The following is a 26,442-nucleotide window of genomic DNA, read 5'->3' on the forward strand; positions in this document are numbered from 1 at the left end:
TTCTTTAACATAATGACTACAGTAATAAACAAGTTTCTTATTGCCGGCTGATTTTTCGGTCGCAAGGATTCGGTGAATCAACTAAAATAATGTTTTCATTTCCTATAAATACATCAGTAGTATAAATGAGTTAATTATAAGTAAGTAACTGTATTTACGTGGACTATTACTTACCTACCTCGTTATAATCTTAATTATTTCGCCTTCTATTGAACAGCAAATAGATAGCAAGCGGTCGAAGTGATGGCCCAGTTTTTTCGTTTAAATTAGTTTTACAAGTTGAAGTTGTCGATAGCTTTTTGCCTCGCCGCACCGTTACGGAACGTGCAGGAGATGCGCGAAGCACGATCGCCTGAATATAAGAAGACACTAAATACATATAAAATCGTAGAGACTGGTTGTGTGGGCCAGTTCTATCACGACTTTGGTGGAGAGTAGACGTGGTCTAGCGGACTGACCCAGCATCATGCAGCGCGTCACATTATTTCTATTCGCGGTCTTGGTGACCGTGGCTCTGGCAGGTTAGTGCCCCCGATGTTTTACCGGACGCGATGAATTGTTGTCCCAACCTGGCTTTTGTGTTTTTCTCAGCCGTCTAATTCGCCAGTTGCAGAAAGCATATTTAAAGTTGATGTTTCGGTATATCACACGCTATCTTTGACTGTCAAAATGAACAAGAAAGTGACTGTATTATATTTAAAAAAACATTTACTTTTTGAATGCTTTCTGCAATTGGCGGTTAGACGAATGTCTTAAATTCAATATTATCAAAGAATATGTTGGTTTACTTTAATTATAAAAATCACTAGGTTTTCTGCTCCCACTTTTTTATTGATCAGAACTAAGATTTATTAAGGTTGAATCCCTACTTTCAACTCATACTTCAGCCCTTAGCAGTATCACGAAATATTTCAATAATGTTTGGAACGTCTGTGTATCTTAAACTTGGTTTAAGCACAGAATAATGTTCAGATGGATAATACCTCAATATCTAAAACCTTGAATATCTGTATTATTCCAACAAAAGCTATTTATCATTGACGATGAGATAGAAAATATACGATACATTCTGTACAATTCATGATCAAACCATTCCTATTTATATATTATTAATTGATTCAGTAAAATATTGTATGTGTAAAAAACATCACGACGGGGAAGGTCGCAATCAACGGTCATCACGAAATCATCTTCATGATGTCATACAATATATAATTAAAGAGTAAACCGTGATCCCTCATGGCTTTAAAGTATTCAATACTTATTAAGTACTAACTGATGCCCTCGACTTCGTCCGCGTAGATTAAGGGTTTTTAAAAATTATGACCAAGTTTGGAATTGAAGATTATCTCATGTCCTATTCCAGTTCGGGTTTCCGTTTTCGCTCCCGTTCCCAACATATTATATGAATCTTATTTCGAGGAAGATGGCTATGGCAAACTAAATCTACTTTTGGTATAGTTATAGCTCATCGACGTGAATTTCAGTTTTTCACAAATCCCGCAATGGGAACAATGGATTTTTCCGGGATAAAATGTAGCCAGTATATATAAATATCCTTTCCCCAGCTCTAGTCTATCGCTGTACCAAATTTCATCAAAATATTTTGAGTAGCTCCGGGGTAAAAGCGTTACAAACAAACTTACATTCACATTTATAATATTAGTAGGGATTTAATATCGTGAAAGTTTGAAATTTATATTTTAGTAAGGTTAGACAACAGCGCCATATAACAGAGTTTTCTTATTAGAGTAGGAAGCTAAAACTACTACAGAATATGCAGGAAATATACAAAACTGATTCTCATAAAAAACAATACATAAAAACCTATCTACGAGTATTTATATGTAAATAATATTATAACAACACACACTGAGATTAGTTCACTCTTTAGTGTCAAGGTGACGAGCGAGCGCAGTGGTGCAGTACACTACGTCTTAGTTTGTTGTGTGTGATGCGTCATGATACAAAAACACTAGTATACAGTCATTTAGTCTTAATATAGTTGGCGACTATGGGATTTGGAGAACAAACAATTACCTGTTCATAATCACCTCCAGACGAGCTCACTCAAAGAAACACAGGAGCATTACGGGTCAAGTTCGTGTTTTTAAAAAATAACATAACAGCTATGTTGAATGGAATTGATGACATGGCATTTTTGCCACAATTTGCGTGTACTTGGAAAGTTTCTATAGAACCGCGCTATTAATAAACGTCAAAACACCATGCGTTGGCATTCAGTACGACGCTGGACTTTCGTGTCAGGAATCAGGTTGTAAAGCTCTTCCTGCTTGATGGATGTTGTAGAAGGATGATATTTATGGTGGTTGAATTCGGGAATACCTAATGTCTAACAGCTCAGTGGAACACGCTCCGTTATACACGCAATGACTGGCCAAGTGCTAGTTGTACTCGCAAATTATCAGTTCCGAACTTATTATGGTATAGTTAATAATTTATAGTTTTCAAATACTTTTCAAATATTAACATTCGAAATTCAATTTAATTTATTAGTTTTTGTTGTAGCGAAAATAGTAGTAATGTTTTAATACCAAATTATCAACAGTTGCATACAAGACTTTATCTACACCCATAATATGAATCCTCTGTAAAAGATTCTGAAACAGTCAGCTCACTGCTAACATAAAAAACGCCAGTCCAACCATAATATAATCATAATATCATGGATCACGGATGATCTTGTACTGAATTTCAACACTCGTTTGGATCATGTAATGATTATTAGGACATTGGGTGTTTTAATGTTGGCAATAAGCTAACTGTTTTAGAATCTTTAATAGAGGATTTAAGGCATGGGTGTAGATAAAACTAATAATGTTAGTGGTAGATCGATGTGCAGTGTATTTTATTATTTCCAGGGGGTCAGTACTACGTGCCGCGCTCGTATTACACGATCGACGCCGACGGACACCAATCAGCTCCGATTCCTCTGCGCAGACTGCGGCGCTCCTTCAACCCTCACCCGTACCCTTACCAATCTGAGGCCAACGCAAATGCAAATGCTGAAGCTAATTCATGTGAGTACTACGTCTTTATCTGTATTAATAAAAATAATGATAATAAAATAATAATAATAAAAATGTTCCATTCCTGCTCTAGTCCGAGCTTACACTAGTGCTAGTCAAAGAAGGTGTAAATACTACGTAATAATCGGCGGGGCTGCCTAAGTAAAAATTGAAATTTAGTTGAGCATGAAACGTGCACTTATTTGTCATAAGTCTGAAATAGAAGTAATTACGATATGGCGATAGGCGACTCAGTATAATCTGGCTAAGTTTGAAAGCGAACAGTTGCTTAGAACGTAGTGGATTTAGGCTATCTCCGTTTTTTACGAGATTATAGCCATCATCTGTCAATCTATCAATGACTGCGAGTTTCATACAATCAAGGGAATCTTTTCTTAGAGAATTTCGCTAGACTAGTTAGTTATCAAGAACTGTCTCTTACCCTTACACTTTGACGGTAAAAATAATGAGATTACGTTAATCGCCAGTGACAGAAGTGTGTTGATGACAGTTTGAGATTGTAATGGATTCATATCCAACTATTTATACTACTATTTATCTATCGCTTTATTAAATGGTCTACAAATTATATAAAACAAAAACTGACTGATGACGGAATTCCATCACAAGCCGGTCGTTAAGCTAGGAAGCCTACCAGCAGAGCAGGTGTGACTGTAACTCAAAGAGCAGTAACGTAATATTTAGCAGTTATAAGTATTGAGTCTGTTAACAACTGACTTAATACTTCTAGTAAAGTATGTATCCCTATATTTTTGAGATACAAGCGTTCAAATTCAATGATTTTTCAAAAACAAATAAATTAAAAGCAATTGATTTAATTATAGACTTTATTTTTAAATACTACAACTGAATAAAAAAAAATATATTCAAATATAAATATAGTTTTATGTATTTCTTATACCCAAGTAGTAATCAAATAATTTGTTCGTGTGTCTGAATTTGTTATTTTCTGGCTTCCAGTGCACAAAATACGAAGGTGTATTGAATGAATAGGATTTTACCACATCATAAACTATCTTTAAAAAATATTTGAAGCAATACGAAATAGCTTAAAATGCGATAGGAAAAGCTATTTCTTATTGCCCAATATATCTATTGGGACAGTCGATGGGTAAATATTTGACGTATATTTAGAAAATGTAGACTCAATTCCGTTCTTTCAATAACTGTACAATTTTAAATGTATTCTATATGTCGTCATATTAATCTCCGTGTAGTCAGCTTGTATGAGTCATAACATCATCTAATTATAACATCGTAAAAGCTATTCAGAGCTTCTTATGAATACCAAGTGTAACGGTTTTGTTTTTCTAGAACAAAAATTTGAAAGTCTGTTTTTAATATCAAAATGGCGGCTTTTTACGAAATGCAAACGTATTAAATACATATTTATATCTACTAGATTAGTATTTGTTCCTCCTAATCTACGAATAGGCCGGAATAATTATTTTACTGGAAGCTAACGCGTAATAACAAAGAGTTATTATAAGTTAAACTTAAAAACTAAAGAATATTCTGAAGAATCTTAAGTGGTCAGATTCCGACATAAAAAATATACGCGGGTAAACTCGCGAGCCGTTTTTCTTATAATCACTCCAAAGGTGCAACGAACTGTGCAACAAATAAAAGAATCGAGAAGTAAAAAATGGTCACTAAATTATATCATTAAGTCGGTGGCCTGGGAGGTTTCCACCAAAAATGCATCTGTTGAAAAAAAAATATTGAGGTAGGCTTTATTTTAATTTCCATAATTATCCACATGTTAAGAGTTTTTTTAAGGTATTAATTCCGCCAGTATTTGTCGTTAAACAATTCGACACGTGTTTCACCTCTACACGAGTCATCCTCAGGAGATGATGACTCGCCAAACTCTGGCATGAGACATCGAATTGTTTAAAGACAAATATTGGCGGAATTGAGACTCAAGAAAACTCGCAACATTTGGAACATCTGTTTGATGTTGACAGTATCCCCAACATGACCTCAGAATGCTCCAGGATGACGCGGCGGTTTTGAGAATATTGATTTCATTGTTCTCTCATTGTGAGTTACACTTCAATGATTCAATTTCCTGCAACATGAATCACATGTTTCTCTCAAATTGAATGCCGTTTTCGTCACGCTCACCAAATTAATTATTTACAGGTATAATTGCAATTACATGGTAAACGTACGTCGTGCGCGTTTAACTCTTTTCCTCCTTTACTTATATTATACTGCAGTATACGGAGAGACTCATTACATCTGATGCATTGTTTTCTATTAATTTACATTTACTTTTTTGAGGCATTGACTATTTGACGTTTGAGTATTTTTGTTGCACCACTTTATATATTATATTATAATTGAAATCAATTCTAAAATTCCACCTTTGCACGACACGCCACAAGTTAGTATATCATCCCCACAGTCTGGATGTGTGGCGGTCCTCCACAGTGCGGTTTTCAAGGAGCTTTCTTCCTCGTACTACGAAGCTGTGGAATGAGCTTCCTTGTGCGGTATTTCCGGGACGATACGACATGGGTACCTTCAAAAAAAGCGCGTACATCTTCCTTAAAGGCCGGCAACGCTCTTGTGATTCCTATGGTGTTGCAAGAGAATGTGGGCGGCGGTGATCACTTAACACCAGGTGACCCGTACGCTCGTTTGTCCTCCTATTCCATAAGAAAAAAAAAACGATGAAAATGTAAATATTGATTTTAAAGAGTGGCAATGAGTTTCTTGCTACTTCTTCTCATTAGCTCAACCCTTTACGAAGTAGCGGTAGATTCAATTAGAAAAAATATTTTTCTGACGTTTATTATGTGTCATTTCCGTAACCTATATGAATAAAGTTATTTTGATTTGATTTAATACCAAAGAAGATGTAAATACTACGTAATAAGAGACGGTACTGCCTAAGTAAAAATTGAAATTTAGTTTATAATGAATCGTGCTCTGATTTGAAATAAGTTTGGAATAGTAATTACAATACTAAGGCGACGAAGTACAATCAGGCTTACAAGAGTAACGGCCGTTTTCAATAACCTATCTATCCTTAGTTTAACTTACTAGAGGTAGACAAAGCTATCCTTTTACGCTTACTTACATTTCAATAATCTATCGACATAAATCATTGGACGATCAGCCGTTTTCAATAACCTATCTATCCTTAGTTTAACTTACTAGAGGTAGACAAATCTATCCTTTTACGCTTACTAACATTTCAATAACCTATCATAGCATTGGACTACAACTATATTGGACATAACTATGGATAGATAAGATCTTGTCATTAATCGGTGACAGCAATGTATCCGTAAGTTAAACTAAGGGTAGATCTGTTATTGAAAACAGCCTTACATTGACAGATAGCATTGAACTACAACTATATTGGACATAACTATGGATATATAAGATATTGTAATTAAACGGGGACAGCAATGTATCCGTAACTAGTGATACGTAATTGAAAACGGCCGTAAAGCCGTCATCTGTCAATCTATCAATGACTGCACGTTTCATACAATCGACTGAATCACTTTTTTCTTAGAGTTTCGCTAGGCTGGCTGTTACTACTAAAATATATTTCACTCAATTCATTTTATTAGTTGGACCTTTCTACTAGGCTGTAGTAGTTTTAATGAATAATTCATTGCTCACGACTTTCAAATTTAAATAATGTTTTTATTCAAAAATAAGAGGGTATAATAGAGATGTACCAACCATTCTACAATATATGCCACAGACCTATGAAGGACGGGTTAAACTCAACGGTCTTTTTAAATTTAAAATATTGACATTTAAAATACTTACATATTTTTTGTGTGCAACAAAAAATATATATTATTAAAATGTACCACTTTTAAATTACCGAAAAATGGTCCGGCCATGATTGTCTCTATCTATTAATATTACATTATCTGCTTACAATTTTTCACCTTTTTTACAAGTGGGAGGCTCCTTTGCACAGGATGCCGGCTATATTTTGGGTACCACAACAGCGCCTATTTCTGCCGAGAAGTAGTAATGTAAGCATTATTGTGTTTCGGACTAAAGGGCACCGTAGCTAGTGAAATTACTGGGCAAATTAGACTCAACATCTTATGATTCAAGGTTGCGAGCACAATTGTAGTGCTAGTCAAATTTTTTTTTTCGGGTTTCCCAAGAATCCTGAGCGGCACTGCATTGCAATGGGTAGGCCGTATCAATCACCATCAGCTGAACCTCCTGCTCGTCTCGTCCCTTACTGGCATTAAAAAAATGATTCATGAACACAATTAATACTGATAATAGTTATAGGAGTTCTACCGGTCGCGGTGGTATTAAGGTTATTGGTGTATTAAGCGCGGGTGCGATTTATGAATAGAATTGTGAATTGAACGGCATTCGTTAATACCCCCTTATTCATAATAGTCTGCTAACTTAAAGCATTGCTCACTCACTCTGTCTTCTTCTATTGACCTAAGTCAGAATGAGAAAAAACACTCCTTAGCGGCTGTTTTAAGTTATCGGACCATTATGAATAAGGGGGTTAGTATTTTCGTGGCATATTTTTTTTTCTCATACAATATGTGTGATGGTAAGTGATACACGTCTTTTTTGGTAATTAAAGAAATGGCGTATAATGAATATAGAATAGTTTCCCCTTGTCCAAGCTGTGGTATTGTTATAATATTAAATGGTTATTTCATTTGTATTTCAACCCCTCCCCCCCAGTATTTGCATAAATAAATGTATGTAAATAATGCTTATATTTAAGATATTCGTTTTGTTTTTGATAATATTTGATGATATATTAACTTTATTCACCTAATTATTTGGCTTTATCAAAGTAGAAACGTATTCATTCTTATAACGTTAATAACATTTCATATTTTTTTTTATTCTAAAAATTGTCCTAAAATAAATTGTACCTCTAATGTGTACCATGACTATTTCATAGAGATACAATGAATTATTGAGAAAATATAACGCGGGCACCTAGCTAAAATAATTAGATATATTTAAGAAGTTAATGATATTCGGATTTTTTGTACATTAGTTTTACCCTATTAATAATAATATCAAATTTATTAATGTCATCTGAAAATATCAACAACAAGTATATACTACAGCATAATTACAATTTATACATAACTAGCTGACCCTTTGTAATCATTATTATAACTTATGCTGAACGTTATGTTTGTGCAGTTCATTGGAATGCAGTCAATATCTGAGTGCATGGGAACATGCTATGGAGAATGTGTAACAATGTAACAGTAGAGTAGAATGTAACGTGCTGAGCACGTTCAATCAATCGGTCTCGGGTCGGACCAGCAGAGCCACGTGTTTAAATGCTTGTAATGTGCGGTCAGTAGATGAGAAGTAGTGCAGCAATACTTCAATAAAATCACAACGTGTCTGTTACTGATTAACTTTGTTTAAACAGCTGATAGAATATTAACTTAGTACACCATCATTATTAAAAACAAATCAGCTGATTTTAAAATAGAATTTTGTCAATCTTTATTAAATTAATACTTCAATAAATAAATAATATTCATATATTATATGCAATAAAAATAGTGTAAGTTTTAATCTATCAAGTGAGTAGTGTATCACCTGATTCATGCCAGCTGATTCCACCTTCTCCCAATACGTCACAATCTTGCATATTATACTCACCACCTGGTTCCACCACTCACCATGCATGGCGTTCCTCTTCTTTTTTCCAGAAACTTCGTACCACCTACGTCCCAATTATGGAACGAGCTTCCTAGTGCATTTTTCCAGAATGATACGATAAGGGTATTTAACCTTCAAGAAAAGGGCGTACACTTTTCTAGATAACAACCTGCAGGTATTAAGTATACAGTCCACTCGTTGATGATCATTATAATAAATAACTACTGATGAATGGAGTTTTCATTTCAATTATATATACGATTATATTATGTAAAAACATAACAAGAGAGTGTTCTGTCAAATTATCGTTCGTTGGTGACCAATGTAAAACTAAAAAGTATTGATGAATAAAACATATTTATTATTCAAACAAAACAAATCCTATAACTATATTTACAATACTATCACTACAAAAAATTAAAACTATCATTACGTGGATGCCTACCAAGAATACTGCATTACTGCGCGTTGGATAGCAAGGCTGATCCGTTGACCGAAATAGCTGCCAGCGCGCGCTTGGGTTTCCAGTAGCCTTATTGAAGCGCGAAGATGGTATTTTGAACATTCTCCGCGCCTTCTGGGCCCCACGGGCCAAGTGTTTTGACACCAAACGGCACAAAGATGTATGAAAATTCATGAATAGAGTTTTATTTAATATAAACTATATTTGTGCAGGGGGTGGCAACGCTCGGGCTAACGCCAATGCAAACGCAAATGCCGGAGGTGGCGGTAGCTGGTCACGACCTGGCGGGCCATACGGAGCTGTACACCCCACAGTCCTCAGGTATGTACTAATGACTTATTAAAACAATCCATAAACGTTTTACGCCTGCTTCTCCTCATCTTTGCGGACCATGTCCTATATTCTGTAATCATATGCCATGCCTTCATAAAAAATAGACACAGAGAATGGTGTGAGCTATACCGGCACAAAATAATATAATATCTTTGGAACAAGCAGCATCAGGGGTCTAACAGAAGATACATTTATATACACATATATATAATACTAGGATTATATTGAATTAAAACAATAATTTCGGGCAGTGTACCAAGAATACTGGCAGCATTTCTACGTTAGATAGCTAGGCTTATCTGTTGACCGAAGTAGATGCCAGCGCTTGGGTTTCCAGTAGCCCTATTGAGGTGCATACATAATATAGTATAATACTAATAAAATATCCTAATAAAATTAGATTAAAATTATGAAATCATTTTACGAGTTCTGTAACTAAAGTTATAGTTCCAATAGCTCCTGTTAAAGGTCAATCAGTCTCTTTTAAAAGTTAGGCTTGTCTAAGAAAAAAAATTGAAAAATAATATTTTTATTTTGTAGGGGTTTGGTTTTTTTTATATTTATTTATTAAAACTTAAACATATCCATACTATTGCATATGAGTTAAATAACGTAGCATTGAAGGGATGTTATACCCTATCTAATTCACGCAGTACTTATATAAGAAAAGTTTAAAAAATTACGATTTAAAATAATATAATAATTCATAGAGAGCAAAGAAATTCTTCTTTTTGTATAAGCTATTCTCTTCTAGTAGAATATCGCTACGAGAATTACATCACTTCTTAGTCTTAAATATTTTTCCTTTAATAATTGGTGCGTCCCTGTAACACACCTACAACCTAATTTGAATGGGCGTGAAATCCTATCCATGTTTGTGATAATTTAGTATCAAAATTCCACAAGAAAAGCGCTATTCTTGGGTAAGCCATTTTTGATTTGATTGTAAGTGTTATCTATAACATCCGTTATTTGATAACAAGACGATTTCCTGGCTATCTTTTTTTTACAAGAAAAGCGCTTTCTTAGGTAAGCCATTTTGAATTGACTGATACTAATGAATCTTTATGTGTGTTTTAGGCACTAACTGCCAACCCGCGACATTGTACAAACTAACCGGTGGTGTGGGCTCATTCATCAAGTAGCTTCGAGAATTTTCCACCAGTTGCATGTGGTCGCCTGTCTTCAGATCAAGACTAATCAAACTGTCGTGTAACTGCCGGAAGATATTACATCTATTTTTATTATCTTTACCATTATTTTAATATATGTTCTTAATAAATAACTCTGAATTAACTTGTGTTTTACAAGCCGTACCCCATTACATATTGCGTACGTAGGTATTATACATAATTAAGAAAACTATGCACATAACATTTTACATATTATTTTTAATAAATACATGTTATCTACATAATTTTTCTAGGTCGATTAAACATCTTGGGTGTCTCCAAGCCTTATTAGATTATGATTATTTTTTTAGAAATAGCAATGACAGTACAATATTGTATATTTGATTAAAAAAAGCGCAAAAAAAAAATGCTGGGAGAGTTTCTTGCGCCGCTTCTTCTCTCTCAGAATGCCATTTGTTTCCGAAGCGGTAGTAGTGTCTAGTATATTAGAAATGACATCAAAAAGAATTCTGAGAAGGAATAAATTTTGAGAAAATAAAAGCATTTTTATGCCTTTTGTTAAATACTTAGTCAAAATTACTATCTTAAAAGTAAAAGCCACTCTAACCAAGTAATTTTTTAATAACAAGACTTATGATATAGATATGCTAATAGATGTTTAAATCCTATTATTAATTTCATATAAATAAAATCAATGTTTGTTTGTTTTATCCTTTAAGAATTTCTAAGTAATTTATCAGATTGTAATGTAAGCTTGCAAATGAAAGAGATTTTTAATGAAGTAGGTTTATCTATGATAAACGATATATATATATGACGACCTGTATAGCCGAGTGGTTAGCGATCCTACCTACTAAGCTAGAGGTCCCGGGTTCGAATCCCGGTAGGTGCAAGCATTTATATGATGAATATGGATGTTTGTTTCCGAGTCATGGATGTTTATATTTATTTATGTATGTTAATATGTATGTTTATATGAATTTATGTATGTTTAAGTAAGTATATTGTATTAAATATATCGTTGTCGGGTTACAAACCCATAACACAGGCTATATATGCTTAACTTGGGGCAAGATAATTTGTGTAAAATGTGTGTCAATATTATTATTATTATTATTATTATTATGATATTCACTTTGTCCTAACTGTCCATAAGTTGTATATTCAGGACATCACAACCTACAGTTCCTTTTGTATTAATTAATGAAGTCTCAGCAGTAGATAACTCTATTCGAAATTAATCTGTCTGAATCACGAATGAATGGTTTTCAACACGGAATCCATGGGAAATTTAAACCTTGGTTGATTCTAGAGATTTCTTAAGCGACTCTATATCGGCATCTTCTAAAACTGACCAAAATTTGTAGTCCAAGGGGTTTAGATCTGTGCTAGATAAGTCTAGTCTTCAGCTCTTATAAAGTCCTGATCGTTGAAATTCAGCCAAGATTGGGCAGACCGTGCTGAGTTTTGCTGGAAAGTACAAGATAAATTAAAACAAACGTATTGCAAAGAGGTTTCACAGCACGATCTAAGACAGTCTCCCACCAAACCATCACTGGCGCAAGCTTGTAGCTTCTTTGGTAGCTCCAAATATTTTTGCTTATAGTAGTGCTCTTCAACTGTGAAAGATCTTTAAAAGGATATTTCTGAACTTTCCACGCAACTATCGAAACAGCATGTCGATTGATGGAGTCACTCTCTTTGACTATAGGAATTGATTTAGGACATATCCTGTATATCAACGATAAGCATTAAGTTTCAGGTCTTCTTTATGTGAAAAACTCCTAGCGTTTGGCATATTTACATACATTTGGGATGTGTTGGGGTAACTATAGATAGTCGATATTATATGTATACGACTGATACTTAGCTTTTAAAGTGTCCTGAACATGATCGACGGCTCCGTATCCACTTTGTGCAACCTCCTTCCATTATTGTGATTGAATATTAACCTCCAAAAATATATGTGGCGGGATATTATCAAAGTCTCTAACACATTGCTTCCCAAATATTGTTCTGCCATTGCCCGGTAATTCACCCTGACAATGTGCGACCCACTTAATACTTTTAAACCCAAGCTGGTTCCATTAAGTAATACCTACACGACTATTAATAGTAAGAAAGTTATATATAGTAATAAAGGGTGGTTTATTTATCTATTTATACCTTATGAATATTTCGATCGATAGAAGGTAATATTTTTAAAACGAAGCGAGAATGATGCCTGCCATGCCATGACTCCGCATTTTATTTTGAAGGCCCGGTACCGGATCGCTATCCGGCAAATGGGAAACGCTGCTCTAACATAATAAACGTATTCGAAAGTTGAATAAAAAAAATTTGTAGTTTTTAAGCTGTAGCAATATTAATGGCCAGGCTAGTAACATAATACCAGTGAAATTCTTAACAGCAGCTTGGCTACATCCACCGAAAGGCGCTATAAAATTTTACGTATTTAGAAATTCTAAATCACTATAAAAACGTTAATATTTAACATTCAGAAATATACTATTCTTTTGGTTTTAATTATTCGTTTTCCTTGCACATTTGCAATAGTTTTTGATTTTGTTTTTGACAAAATAAGAGAATTGTGGCTGTTGGAGTAACATATTCAATCATAATAAGTTCGTTTTATAGTATTTGCTTTTAATATTTTATCAGGCGTTTGACTGACTGAAATTTTAATATGAATTATGTATATGTGAGTTACGCATAAGTATAATAGCAAAGATTCTGTAAAACGTTTATAGTAATATTATTTGTTCAAACAACGTAAAGTAACACCCCTGGTGCTGCAGATGTTCAGCAGCTGTGATAAATATAGAATTCCTATTTATACATAATACCTACATGTCATCTTAATAGAAATTTATTCATGGTGCCAAATGTAGGCGTATATATAAAATTTAGAATGGGAAATACATTATGGTGCAATATATGATCATAGTTGACTATCAGCTGGTGCTCGTTTGGCATCAGTATTTTTATGGAAGAGGAGACATCCGTAATTTGTAACGATAAAAAATATGTAAAGCAATATTGTACTTTATAGAGTTAATAAGAGTTGTCCAATCATTAGTCAAACTCTCACCTGTAACCCACACGTTGTTACGATGCAACGATCTAAATAATAACGCCAGACAATAAATACGTCAGTATTCAGTTACGCCTGATTCCCTGAAGAGGAATAAAAAGTTTTGATTACAAACGTTCATTGACCACGGAGTCTAGACGCACCACCCCACTGCCACTCAATTAGTTGCTGGAGAGCTCCGAAAAAATAGAGATTTTTGTTTAAATGTATATTTTTATAAGTTTTTCTAATTTATTTTAGGCAATTCTAAACAGTTGTATAAAATAATTACGATTAAAATTTAAAGCATGAAGTAGCCATATTGTAATTCATTTTCCAGCTCAGGTCAAACTCGAAGACAAACGGGACCAATTTACGGAGCCAGAGGTATTAGCGCAGGTTCCTCCGTGGGTATCGACTCTACTGGTCAGGGATATTACGACCAATACACATCGGTTACTGATTAAAGAATAAAGGTTTTATGCAATGCGGTACCTACTAAAATTTATACATTGGCCAATTCTCTATTTTCACCCTTAAAGCTCCATTGTATTTTAACGACGCTAATAATTATAAAAACATTAACATACTTATAAGTGATATTGTAGTAAGATTTAGTGGATGAATGAAACTATAGTAAATGTAAGGGCAATGGTAATACAATAAATAATAAACAAAAAACTTTATGTTTTATTTTAATAAGCCTACAGGCATAATACTGTCAAGAAAGTTGTTATGCGAACCTTCTACCCGTAATCCTTAACATAAGTATTCAAATTAAAGCTAGTTATAAAGATAATAAATAAATGAAACTGTTTAGAGGCGAGGTAGTTCTAAGCGGTTTACAGGTTTGTTGTACTGGTATCCCGCTGGCTCCGGGGATGGTTGAGGAACTGGTTGCTGGAGAACTGGAACGTTCGGTGGTGTTATAATTACTGCGTCATCTGTGAATCCAACATCTCTTCCAAACGGTACGAACTGTTGAACATTTTGCGAGTAAAACTGCGGCGCAAATCTGTCCGGTGGACCATAGACAGCGGAAGGAGTGCCGTATTGTGTCGGCAGTTGCATTTTCCCAAACATGTTACGTAAGAAGGGAAATTTATTTGTCAACATTGCCCACAAATCGTTTCCACCTACTTGATTGCTTCCCGAACCACCCCATAAAATCCTTTGTGAAGTTTCGTGAGTCAGATACGGGTTAATTTGTAAAGCATAGGGATCGTTAGGCCCGATATTGTAGGGTGCTTGGTGTTGTACATAGTAGCCGTAAACACTACCTGAAAAATAAATATTGTCTTATGAGTTTTTTTTAAGAAAATAAGGGACGAGACGAGCAGGTCGTTCAGCTGATGGTAATTGACTATACTACAATCGGCACTACAATTGCGCTCGTCACCTAGAGACATAAGATGTTAAGTCTCATTTGCCTAGTAATTTCACTAGCTACGGCGCCCTTCAGACAGGAACACAATATTGTTCACACATTACTGCTTTACCGCAGAAATTGCGTTGTGGTACCCATAATCTAGCTGGCTGCCTGTGCAATGGAGCCTTCCACTGGTGAGTTACAATATATGCTATAAATATAACAAAAAATACAGTCCTGTCCAAAAATAGAGATATTAAGAAATCTTATAATGATTTTAAAATGTTAATTGATATTTTAAAATAAATAATTTTAACTATTATGTGAATGACAAACCTGCAAAAAAACACAGTAGAAATACAATCGACGAATTCATTTTCGTTCGAACAATCAGAACACAACTGCGTATTGTTGTTGCATGTCTTTACCTTTATAGCAGCACTATTTACTCCGAAAAGAAGGCCTTGAAGAAAAATTCTCGTAACCCAATATTGTGAGTATGAGGTAATGTATGGCAAGTAGGGGCTCGGCCACGGCGGTGGACGGCGTGGTCCGTGTGCGGACAATAGGCACGACAACTGGGTGACTCGCGCCGCGCGCCCGTATACAGGGTGCTTTATTAAATATTTATATTTTACTACCACCTACTGGAGATTTAAATATTATTTTAATACCAACAACTTAGATTGTTAAAAAACTGTGATAAAATACACGAGAACCTAACATTTTAAGCGGTTTTTTAATAGAGTAGAAAATACAACGAGCTCCGGACCATCTGTTGTTTTTATTGAGGTAAGTGACAGAAAACAGCAGATAATACGACTACAGCAATGCTGGAATTTTGGTGACAGGAATCAAACAACTCCTAAACATCTCATTTAGGTGGAGTAGACGATTCTTTTTTCATATATTTTCTCTCAAAACTACATGAAGTTAAAAAAATAAATATAGATTAACGGCAGCAAGAGAGCTCTGGCACAATATCACTTTGAATAGTCTCAATCGTATTAAAAAAACATCCTTAAAATGTTCCTCTTAGATATTTTATATTTTCATTAGTGAGTGTCATTTTTTTGAAAACATGTTTACAAAGTAATATTGTACAATTAAACTTATTATTTAATAGCCTGAGGGCGGTCCCTCCATTCCCAATCTCTGGTATCATTATACTTAATAATACTTAATTGTGAAGATTTATTAGTGGCCAATGATTTTAATTCTGTGATTATATATTTAGTAAGCAGTGCAGTATATCTTACTCATAATAATAATCAAAAAAGTATTTTTGTGTAGGTGTCAATGATGATTGACACCTTAGGATGATCAAAAGCTTTCTGGATTCAACACACCCATTTCGTTCATTACACACTTTATTGTTAATACTTAAAGATAAACCTTATTAATGTACGTAAGCTTGGTATTTTAAGTAAAGCTCTCACTTTTGACCGCGTGTCATCATGTTGCGAATAAATCTTCAAGTAATGTATTTAAGTGCATACATTTTTCACGTATAAGGTTATTCATTATAATGTTGCGTATAGTACATTGTTATTACTGATATTGCCGATAATTATAAATATTTATATGCTAACAGGTTCATCTTATGGTGTAATAATATGACTTCCTCTTATAGATTGGCTACCGTAACCTCAATAGCTTATACTTAAGTAATTCAATAAAAAACTATAAAAATATTAAAGAAATTTTGAATATTATTTAAAAAATATTTAAGAAATATTAGTCTCTTAAAAATCATTTTAATGTTCTCTAACAAAATTGAATTTTCCTTTTTAATTGGAAATGGGGAGTTATAAGTAATAATAATAAATTATTTCAGTACCGAACTGGAGACTGTTGATGCCAACGCACCAGCATTTCTAAAAACAAATTTCCAAACGCATGAAAATAATTGGCATGCTGTACACCGAAGATATATAAGGGCTAAGATAGTATTCAAATTCAATTATTTTTAAAATAGGATGTGATATCACTTATTGAAAGTCAAAAAGTCCAACCCATTCCAAAACGAATGCCTCAGACCTGAGCGGGCTTTTTTTTATCAAAAAACTATGTTTACAAAATAATATTGTACAATTAAACTTATTATTTAATAGCCTGAGGGCGGTCGCTCCATTCCCAATCTGTGGTATCATTAAGAAATCCATTTATGTTATAGTAACCTTTACCACACAAACGTTTTTGAACAATCCTTTTGAATTACGTAATACTTTTGTTTTGTACATTTTTTGGGTTATTGTTGTAAAAGCATATACGTCGCCCCACAAAAGACTTACTAACTCGACTTAGCCGAGTAGTAGACATTATAAGTTTATGTCTGTTCCTGGTGTTACCACCAGGTTAATGTTACCATTATGGTTATGACAGTTTCTAGCAAATTAACTTATGTGCCTATGAACATACATTACATCATCAAGAATATATAGAGAAGCAACAGTCAAGATGTTAATTTCTTTGAATTTTGCTCTCAATGTTTTATTTTTTTTAGTAATTCAGAGGACAATGTTGATTTTGAGTATAAAATAATGCTATTGAAAAGTCAGTTTATTAAGCGCCCATTAGAAATAATGATAGGAAATAGAGCACCCTATAGTTTGATAACGATTTGTGAAAAATGCACTTGAAGGTGTTCGTGTGTGTTCAACTAACATAGCCGGCATTATTCATAAGATAACATGTATTTGTTTTCGATTGTTTTCACGGTATTGTCGTCCACACCGCAGAAGCGTCTGTAGTGTTGCTCAATATTAATTTACCCACGATCACGTTATATCACATAATTATGTATTTCACATTTCTATGTGTGTTGGATAAACATTGACAGAGTGAGTCCTGGTAATATGTATCACTGATTTTCTAAGAATTTTTAACAAAGTTTATTTTAGATAATAATTTAGGTCATCGTGCTAGTTAGTTCGTTATCCTATCTTTTCTCTATGAGCTCATTTACTATTGGGACAACCTCTGGAACGTACCTATCTATATCATCATCAGCCGGAAGACGTCCACTGATGGACATAGGCCACCCCCAAAGATCACGACGATCTGTCCTGTGCTGCTTTCATCCAACGTATTCCGGCGATCTTGACCATATCGTCGGTCCATCTTGTGGGGGGCTACCAACAAGACTACGTCTTCGGGTACGTATATTAAATAGATCTACCAAAGTACGAAATATTATAAATGTTGGTCCAAAGTAAGTCTATATTTAATAGCAAATAGTATCTAAGTATAGTTTCTTTCAAAGTGCGTTATCTGTTGATCTAGCATAAAGTTCATCCAGTTATTAGCATAAGTAAATTTGGTCATTGGGTCAAACATTAATATTAATATTGAAAGTGCGTGCTTTATTGACATTGATTTATTCCAGCTCGCTGATCACAATCGCTTTATAAAGTATGAAATATCAAACTGTCTGCCTATTTATTTTATGTTTTGTTGTGTGAAATATGATTTCATTGTTACTAAAAGTCAGGCACATGGAACATATTAATTGAAGTTTAAAGTTGTAATTATGTAATGCCTTGGTGTAAAGAAGTGTCAATGTGTACTTCCATTAATTATATGAATTATCGAAATGTTAAATGATGGAACAATAAGAAGGTACTTAAATATTTCGTAAGCGTTGTTAATGTGACCCTTAAGCCCGACATACATACGTCTACGTAAGGAATCATCCAAAATCCATAAATTGTGTTTGGGCAACAATTCCAAATAAGTTTAAGGTATTTCGCAGGCGTACTTATTGATGACTTTTTGTTGGAAGCTCACGCTTTTCGTTTAATATGTAATACAAACTTCATTGGACCACCAGTTCGTATTGTTTTTATTTAATTGCAAAACTTGCCATAAATTATGTTAATCTTTGAATAATTGACAGAAATCCGGATTCGAGAGGAATCTGGAAAAGACTGCGAAAGAATCGTCTGAGAATGAAATAGCGGGTTCGGGAATAACGGGAACCAATTAGTTTCCGTTTCGTTCATTAATTATAAATAAGGTCTTACAAAATTATTGTAGAGTTTCTGTAGAGACGTGGCGGTCTTTTCAAAAGTTCTCTTCTTGTGAACAATATTTGAAAATAGTGCAATAAGAGTCATTCTACATACGCATCTCTACAATCAATTTTTCAATGATGTTCTTTATTATGTATTCGACTTGTGCCATTTTGCATGCCTTCATTAAAGTGCGAATCAGAAGAATGTTATACTAGGGCCTATTCGGTCTTTAAACAGGCGTATGTAAGGTTTTATTTGTAAATAGAGCTGGAGGAGAGCTGATACAAAATATACTAAATCGTCCCTGGTGACCACTGGTTATACAGTCCCCTATTGTTTCTTTTGATGATTGTGTTCAATGAAGGCGTTGAATTGGTATAAAAATAAATTATATTTTTTAACAAACTCATTGGCTTGTTAATTATTTCTTTTGTTTTATTTCAGAAAATTTTAAGTAAAGTAATAAGGTTATAAAATATTAGTGAAAACTTGTCTGTATTTAAAGTACTTTAAAAAATACGTACATATAATGTGAGCGCTTAAGGAATGCACATTTGGATTTACCAAACCATTTTAAAATATAGGTATGAACTTCATCATCATCATCATTCATCATCAGCCGGAAGACGTCCACTGCTGGACAAAGGCCTCGCTGAGAAACTGAGCGACCATGACTTTTCTCATCAGGCCGATAGTTAGCGACTACGTCTGCGTCCCGTAAGTCATCACGTGCAACACACACTGGTTGAAAACCTTCGTCTTCAGACACTGTGGTACTTGGGATGACAATATTTTACGGTACTTCTGGAACGCTGCCCATCCGAGTTGGATTCGACGAGTGACCTCTTTCACGAATTTGGACCTGCCTACCTGAATTGCTTGTCCAAGGTAGACGTACTCGTCAACAATTTCGAGTACAGGAGAACCCTATTACGAAAATCTAAATACGAAGTTTGTGTTGACGGATCGTACATTTTCCTATTACGAAAGTATTTCGGATCCGAAGATCGATACGAAGTTCGCGATTAGACATTTTCTAATTCATTTACCTTATTCCTAAATTCACTTCACATTTACTTTTTCGTTGTCTGTCATTATTATGATTGTAACTACAACTTCACTTTTTATGGTTATGTTTCCTAAACGAAATCTGTCAGCATTATTCGAATTCGAAGTACTTTGGTAATATAATTTAATTTGAATTTCGTCGTTCTTTCGTTTCAAACCGAAACTTCGGCATTCGATTTTGGTAATAGACCTCCAGTTCCTAATTGTTATATCATGATGAAGATGAGATCAGAAACAAATCAGCTGAAGTTTAGGCTACCTCGACCTGTAGGGAATCCGGTCTTCCGGTTTCTGTAAAATTATTAGAAGTTGTGTATATTTTGGTTTTAGTTAGGTGTCGCAAGTTCCTAGGTATGTTTTAATATTTTGTTAACAAGCAGTAGGTAAATAAATGAATATTTCATCACCACATTAATTACCATATGTGTAGTAATATTTTTAACGTTTCATTAACATTCTAAGTAGTTGAATACGTAATGCCTACAAATACTAAATTTCTTGTAGTTTGGTGTTATATAAATATTTATTCATTTAATGAGGCAAAATCTACGTAGAGGTTTCTGTAATACTTATTCTTAGTTGTTGTAAATTGCCAGACGTCAACATGATACGGGTGGATTTTCGTATTTTGACGTAATTAAACTTAAACATACATTCAGTTTAATAATAAGTTTACCTACCTTTACGTATCTTCTAGATATCCGCGTAAAAGTATTCACAATAATTAATAAATTAATAACAAATTTAGGACTGAACCCTACAATTATTAGAGCTGGTGAACAGTTAGAAAACACTCAAATATCGATATATTCAACAGTTCTAATGGGTCGCTTCGAAATAAAATACTCACATAATTTCAAGTCAAACTATTAACTATAAACCTAGTTAGTGTCTTTAATTATTTTTCACATTAACTTGAATTTGTACTTTGTACTTAAAACACTATCCTTAAATTATAATTGGTCGATGCTGTGCATTTCTCGTATATAGTATCTACAATATTAGAATATTATAATATATATATATTATAATATGTACAATATTAGAATTATAAATGACGTTAACTTTATTAATGTATTCTGTTGAAGTGCCTTATGTTTAATTTAGTGGAAAATGACAACAAGAAACCTTGCAGGCTTTTCATATCTGGGTGGAATCATTTTAATTCATAAGGACCGCAATGATCCCCTGGTATAGCAGGAGATTGTATGCGGTGGTGATCACTTAACACATAAATATATAATAATACTTACGTGACTTATGGTACGCACAAGTGGTCGCTAACTTTGGACCTGTGAGAAAGCTCGTGGTCGCTCAGAGGGCAATAGACGGGGCTATGCTCGGAGTTTCCCTGTGAGATCGAATCAGAAATGAGAAGATCCGTTGGAGAACTAAAGTTACCGACACAGCCCAAATGATTACGAAACTGAAGTGGCAGTGGCAGCACATAGTTCAACGGACAGATGGCCGATGGGACAGAAAAGAATGTTATACTAGGGCGATCCTCGAATGGCGACCACGGAAGACGTAGTGTTGGTAGGCCCCCACAAGATGGACCGCCGACCTGGCCAAGGTCGCCGGAATACGTTGAATGAGGGCAGCGCAGGACTGATCGAAGTGGAGATCTATGGGTGAGACTTACGTCTAGCAGTGGACGTCTTCCGGCTGATGTTGATGATAAATATATAATATATATGTGTTTGTATTACGGTGTAAACAAAAATCAAAGCTTAAAAATACTAATATTTTTGCAATATTTATATTGCATTGTTATGAAAATATTTTTCTTCCTAATCTAAATACAATCAATCCGGGCAACCTAGGATCTCGAAGGTAAACAAATAAAAGCTGAAGAAAAGCATATTTATGTGTCAGCAAATAGGTATCTATTTTATAAATATCATACATATACGTGTAAGTGTAACATTAAACATGTGAATTTATGCGTTTCGTTCTCCTTGACACAGCTAACGATGTGACAATAAAATACACAAAATATGTGTTTGAGTAAAAAATTCTTAAGCTTTAGTATGAACTGTGTTAGTAACTTATTCTCATTGAACAATTGGAATTACTAAGATTTATTCAAGTCGTGATACCTAAATATCATGCATTATGTTTAGCTTTTTTATATATTTAGACTTTTTCATATTTATTTGCCCTTTGTAAAATCACTTACATTTATCTATCCATTCAAATAAGTATATATTAGTACCTTCAGCATTGTATAAGACGGTTTTGTTCCTGGACTAATACATAAAACTGGATCTTCTTTGACTTTAGTTTACTGTTCTAGAATCACAAATGAATGCGGATTATATACTTATACTAACTCACCCGATAGACGTTGTTCTGTATACATAAATAACAAACTGTTTCTTTTTAATTTGTCCATTATATTACATAATATCCAGAATTATTAATCGAAAAAAAGCTATCCTATCTCTCAAGTTGGACTAAACTGCACTCCATGAAGTAATCCCTATCAAAATCCGTTCATTAGTTTAGGAGTTCACTGGAAACAAACATCAGGACACTGGATTTATATATATTAAGATATATTTATCCTATGTATGAGCGGTCAAATATTGCTTGTATCTAACGTGCTTGTATAATATACACAGGCACTGTACTTTTAGATAAAAACTTCATCGTACTTATAGTTTCTGTCTCATTTAGTCCTACTAATCCTGTTAATATATTCCCTTTCTTGGCGGGCGTCCGTGCAGAATGGGATGTCGCTATGCCAACTTAATGGCTGACAGGCTTGCCCTGCATGTTTCAGTATGACAAATCTCTTTGTTAATGATTATTCTCATATTAAACATTTTGTTGGGATAAAACCTTTAATAGTTGCGAATGCAACGGGCAACTATGAATAAAATAAGCCTTCATTGCTGTTCACAAATATTATAAATGATACTTAACAAAATATAAACTTAAATCTAAATTATGCTATGTTAAACAGCTTGTCTTTCGACAAAGGCCTCCTCAAGATTCCCACGCCTCTCTGTCTTTCGCTATTTGGATCCATTTAGGCCCAGCTACTCTTTTTACTTCATCTTCCCAGCGTTTAGTTTGTCGCTCTTTTCTTCTACTACCATCTCTTGGATATCAGTTATTATTTTAGTCAATTTTTCTTGTTTTTCTTTTAACATATGTCCTATCCATCGCCATTTCAGTGTTCTGCATTTTGCGTCTTTGAATTTAGTCATACTTTTTATATCTTTCAATTTTACTATATCTCTTCTTTTACCTCCGATTACGCTGTTTGTCAAAACATCATAGAAAGAAGCGTAATCGGAAGTAAAAGAACGGGCAACTAATAGTTGTTTAATATCCTACTAAATCTATTAGCGGCTTGGAGAGCTCTTTCAATATACCAACCCCAATGTATCGCACACCATGTGGCACATGGTTCTTCTGTTTTAAATTTTCAGCAGCTTCCGTCGCTGACACATGTACTGACTGTCTCTGATGTGGTTTTAGGATGTGATGTGGGCCAAGACAAGTGGCCGCTACCAGTCGCGGCTGCCCACTACTTTAGAGATTTGGTTACCGATTCGACCATCAAATTCCAATTCAAATATTTTTATTCAAAATAGGATGTGATAGATATTTAATAGCTTATTGAAAGTCAAAAACTACCATACATTCCAAAAAGTATGCTTCAGACCGAAGAAGAACGGCCGCAACAAACTCGGGTGGCTTTTTTTTTGTTTTTTCATAAAAAGTATTGTTACAAAGGAATATCGTACAATTAAGCTTATTAATTAACAGCCTGAAGGCGGTCGCTCCAGTAACTTTTACCACACAAACGTTTTCTAGCAATTCTTTTGAATTTCGGCTTTTGTTTTGAACATTTTCTGGGATCTTGTTGTAAAAGCATATACATCGCCCCACAAAAGACTTACTAACTCGACTTAGCCGAGTAGTAGGCATTATAAGTTTATGTCTGTTCATGGTGTTAACATTATGGTTATGACAGTTTCTATCAAATTCACTTATGTACATACATAACATTATCAAGAATATATTGAGAAGCAACAGTCAAGATGTTTATTTCATTAAATTTTGCTCTTAATGATTCTCTAGGACCTAGGTTATAATATAATAATATAGCGAATAGCCCTATAATAATTGCTGGACCCGTCATATTTTGTAATGAAAAAAATAAATGTCTATAAATAAATGAATGATTCATAAGAGGTGTGGAATATTATGTCATTTGAGTTTACTCAAATTTGACTAATTATTTGTTTAAAGTTATCATTTGAAACCAAGATAAGACTCGATACGGTCATACGGGCATTTTCTGGTAACGTGTTTGCAATTGAGATTGGTGTTATTAGAAACAATGGGAAGCGGTGATGATTTTCTTGCCACTTCTTCTCAATTAAGCTCAAAATTTTCCGAAGTGGTGGGAAATGTAAAAAAATAAAACTTTTGACATTTATAGGTGTCATTTTCTTGACCTACGATTGATTTGATTTGGTTTAAATACTAATTAAATACTCTAATAATAATTTGATTTAAATACTCCTGAGTATTTTATTGATCTACATCTTTTTTCGACTTTAATTTGTTATTTACGTAATTATTTCGTATGTAGTGTTTTTCTAAATCTACTGCGAAAATTTTCTCAACTTATGAATTTGAGTTAAAGAAAAATTTAGGTTTTGCTTTGATTGTCTTGTTTATCGTATTAAGTGCGAATCATTACGGCAAAATACACAGAGAATGACAGATCTGAATGCCACAGTTACTAGGTTGTGTTGCTGTTACTATAATTGAAACTGGGCACACCTATCTAAATCCACCAAAATACAACAAGTTGTCAAGAGGTTTGTCATTTTACGTGACAAGAAGAATAGGGACGTAAACAGAAATCTGTCAGAGATGACCGTTTTATCATATTAATAATAACAGAACCATGGCTTGAAGGTAAGAACGAAACTCCAAGAAATTCGAAGCGTTTTAATAACCGCGAAAACTGTGAGAAGAGGACTGAAATCAGCTGGAATAAACTAACACTTTCCGGCCAGAGGCTTCCTTCTCGCCGAATTGATTTTGCTCGCAATCATAAAAATTGGAACGACATATCTTGGAGTAAAGTTCTATTCACAGATGAGTCTTTGGATAGAATTTGACTCCGAGATGTAGAATTTGATTCGAGGTTTTGCTTAAAGCCAGGTGATAGAACGAATAAAGTAGGTATGGAGACGCCCTGAAGAGAGGTACCAGCAGTGCAATATTTTGCACAACACAACAGTCAGTTGTGGTATTTGTTTGGAGAGACGTACGGAACTCTGCGCCATTGATAAGTAACTGACATTTAAGAAAAAAATTGTAGTACCATTAGCCTTTTTAATAGGAGATGGTTTTGTTTTTATGCATGATAATGCGCGCCTTACTTCGGCCGTAGTTGTTGAATACCTTCGAGATGTGGATATCAATGTTATGAGGTGAACAGCACGCTCGCGCGACTTAAACACCATAGAGCATGGCTGGGAGACAAATTAAAAAAGAAATCCTGACTCCACTCGCGTTAGTAAAAGAGAATTTAAAAACGCGTTACAAGAAGAATGGAATGCAATCCGCCAAAGTTTTATTGATAATTTGATTAGGAGTGTGCCAAGGAGATAAGCACTTCGATGAGCTAGAGGGGGCGATACTGAGTATTGATTACTTAAAGCCCACGTTAGAACCTTTCCTAAGCGTTATGGAAATAAAGTAAAAAAAATAGTAAGAAAAAAACTATAAAACACGCTTTGGTTGAATAGATACTGGTTGATATTTAAAATAGACATCAATTCCTTCCTTATCGACAATAAATGAAACGATTATATAAATTAACAAAAAATCTTATTTTGCAAATTTTATAATTTTATCACATTAATGTACATCGGTCCTCGATAAATCTTTTAAATTTGAACGAAATCTGGCCGTTTAAATTGGGTCAAAATCGCGCCCAAATGAGTCGGTTACAAACAAACATACATACAGGTGAAGCTAATAAAAAGCGTGTAAAAATAGAATAATGTGTTATGCATACAAAAATGTTTTTAGCCTGTTAATTTTATTTTTTACTTATCTTGATTGATTTGTAACTGATCAATAGTTTTTTCAGAAACAAACCAACTTGTCGCGAATTTGTAGAATATTTTGTTTTATACACACTTTCTTTTCGTTCCTCAAAAAATTGTGCATGACATTATTTATCATAACTACTTCGAGTCTAATTTGTATTTTATTCCTGATGACCGAGGCACTGACAAACGCTAGTTT

At 34.1% G+C, this 26,442-nt stretch overlaps 2 protein-coding genes across 2 annotated transcripts; one reads left to right on the forward strand and one right to left on the reverse strand.

Moving 5' to 3' along the window:
- The first annotated feature begins 360 nt into the window (after nucleotides 1-360).
- LOC126966400 (uncharacterized) lies at nucleotides 361-14,315 on the forward strand. Its single transcript, XM_050810404.1, has 4 exons — nucleotides 361-521; nucleotides 2,883-3,041; nucleotides 9,375-9,483; nucleotides 14,042-14,315. Exons 1-4 carry the CDS (start codon nucleotides 467-469, stop codon nucleotides 14,166-14,168), a joined length of 450 nt encoding a protein of 149 aa, XP_050666361.1. The 5' UTR covers nucleotides 361-466; the 3' UTR covers nucleotides 14,169-14,315.
- A 53-nt stretch (nucleotides 14,316-14,368) lies between these two features.
- On the reverse strand, nucleotides 14,369-15,547 carry LOC126966399 (uncharacterized). Its single transcript, XM_050810402.1, has 2 exons — nucleotides 15,407-15,547; nucleotides 14,369-14,981 (listed from the first exon to the last, which is right to left on the reverse strand). Exons 1-2 carry the CDS (start codon nucleotides 15,444-15,446, stop codon nucleotides 14,518-14,520), a joined length of 504 nt encoding a protein of 167 aa, XP_050666359.1. The 5' UTR covers nucleotides 15,447-15,547; the 3' UTR covers nucleotides 14,369-14,517.
- Between the last annotated feature and the right edge of the window lie 10,895 nt (nucleotides 15,548-26,442).

This window comes from Leptidea sinapis, chromosome 10 (genome assembly GCF_905404315.1).
Source record: "Leptidea sinapis chromosome 10, ilLepSina1.1, whole genome shotgun sequence".
NCBI classification, from domain to species: Eukaryota; Metazoa; Arthropoda; class Insecta; order Lepidoptera; family Pieridae; genus Leptidea; species Leptidea sinapis.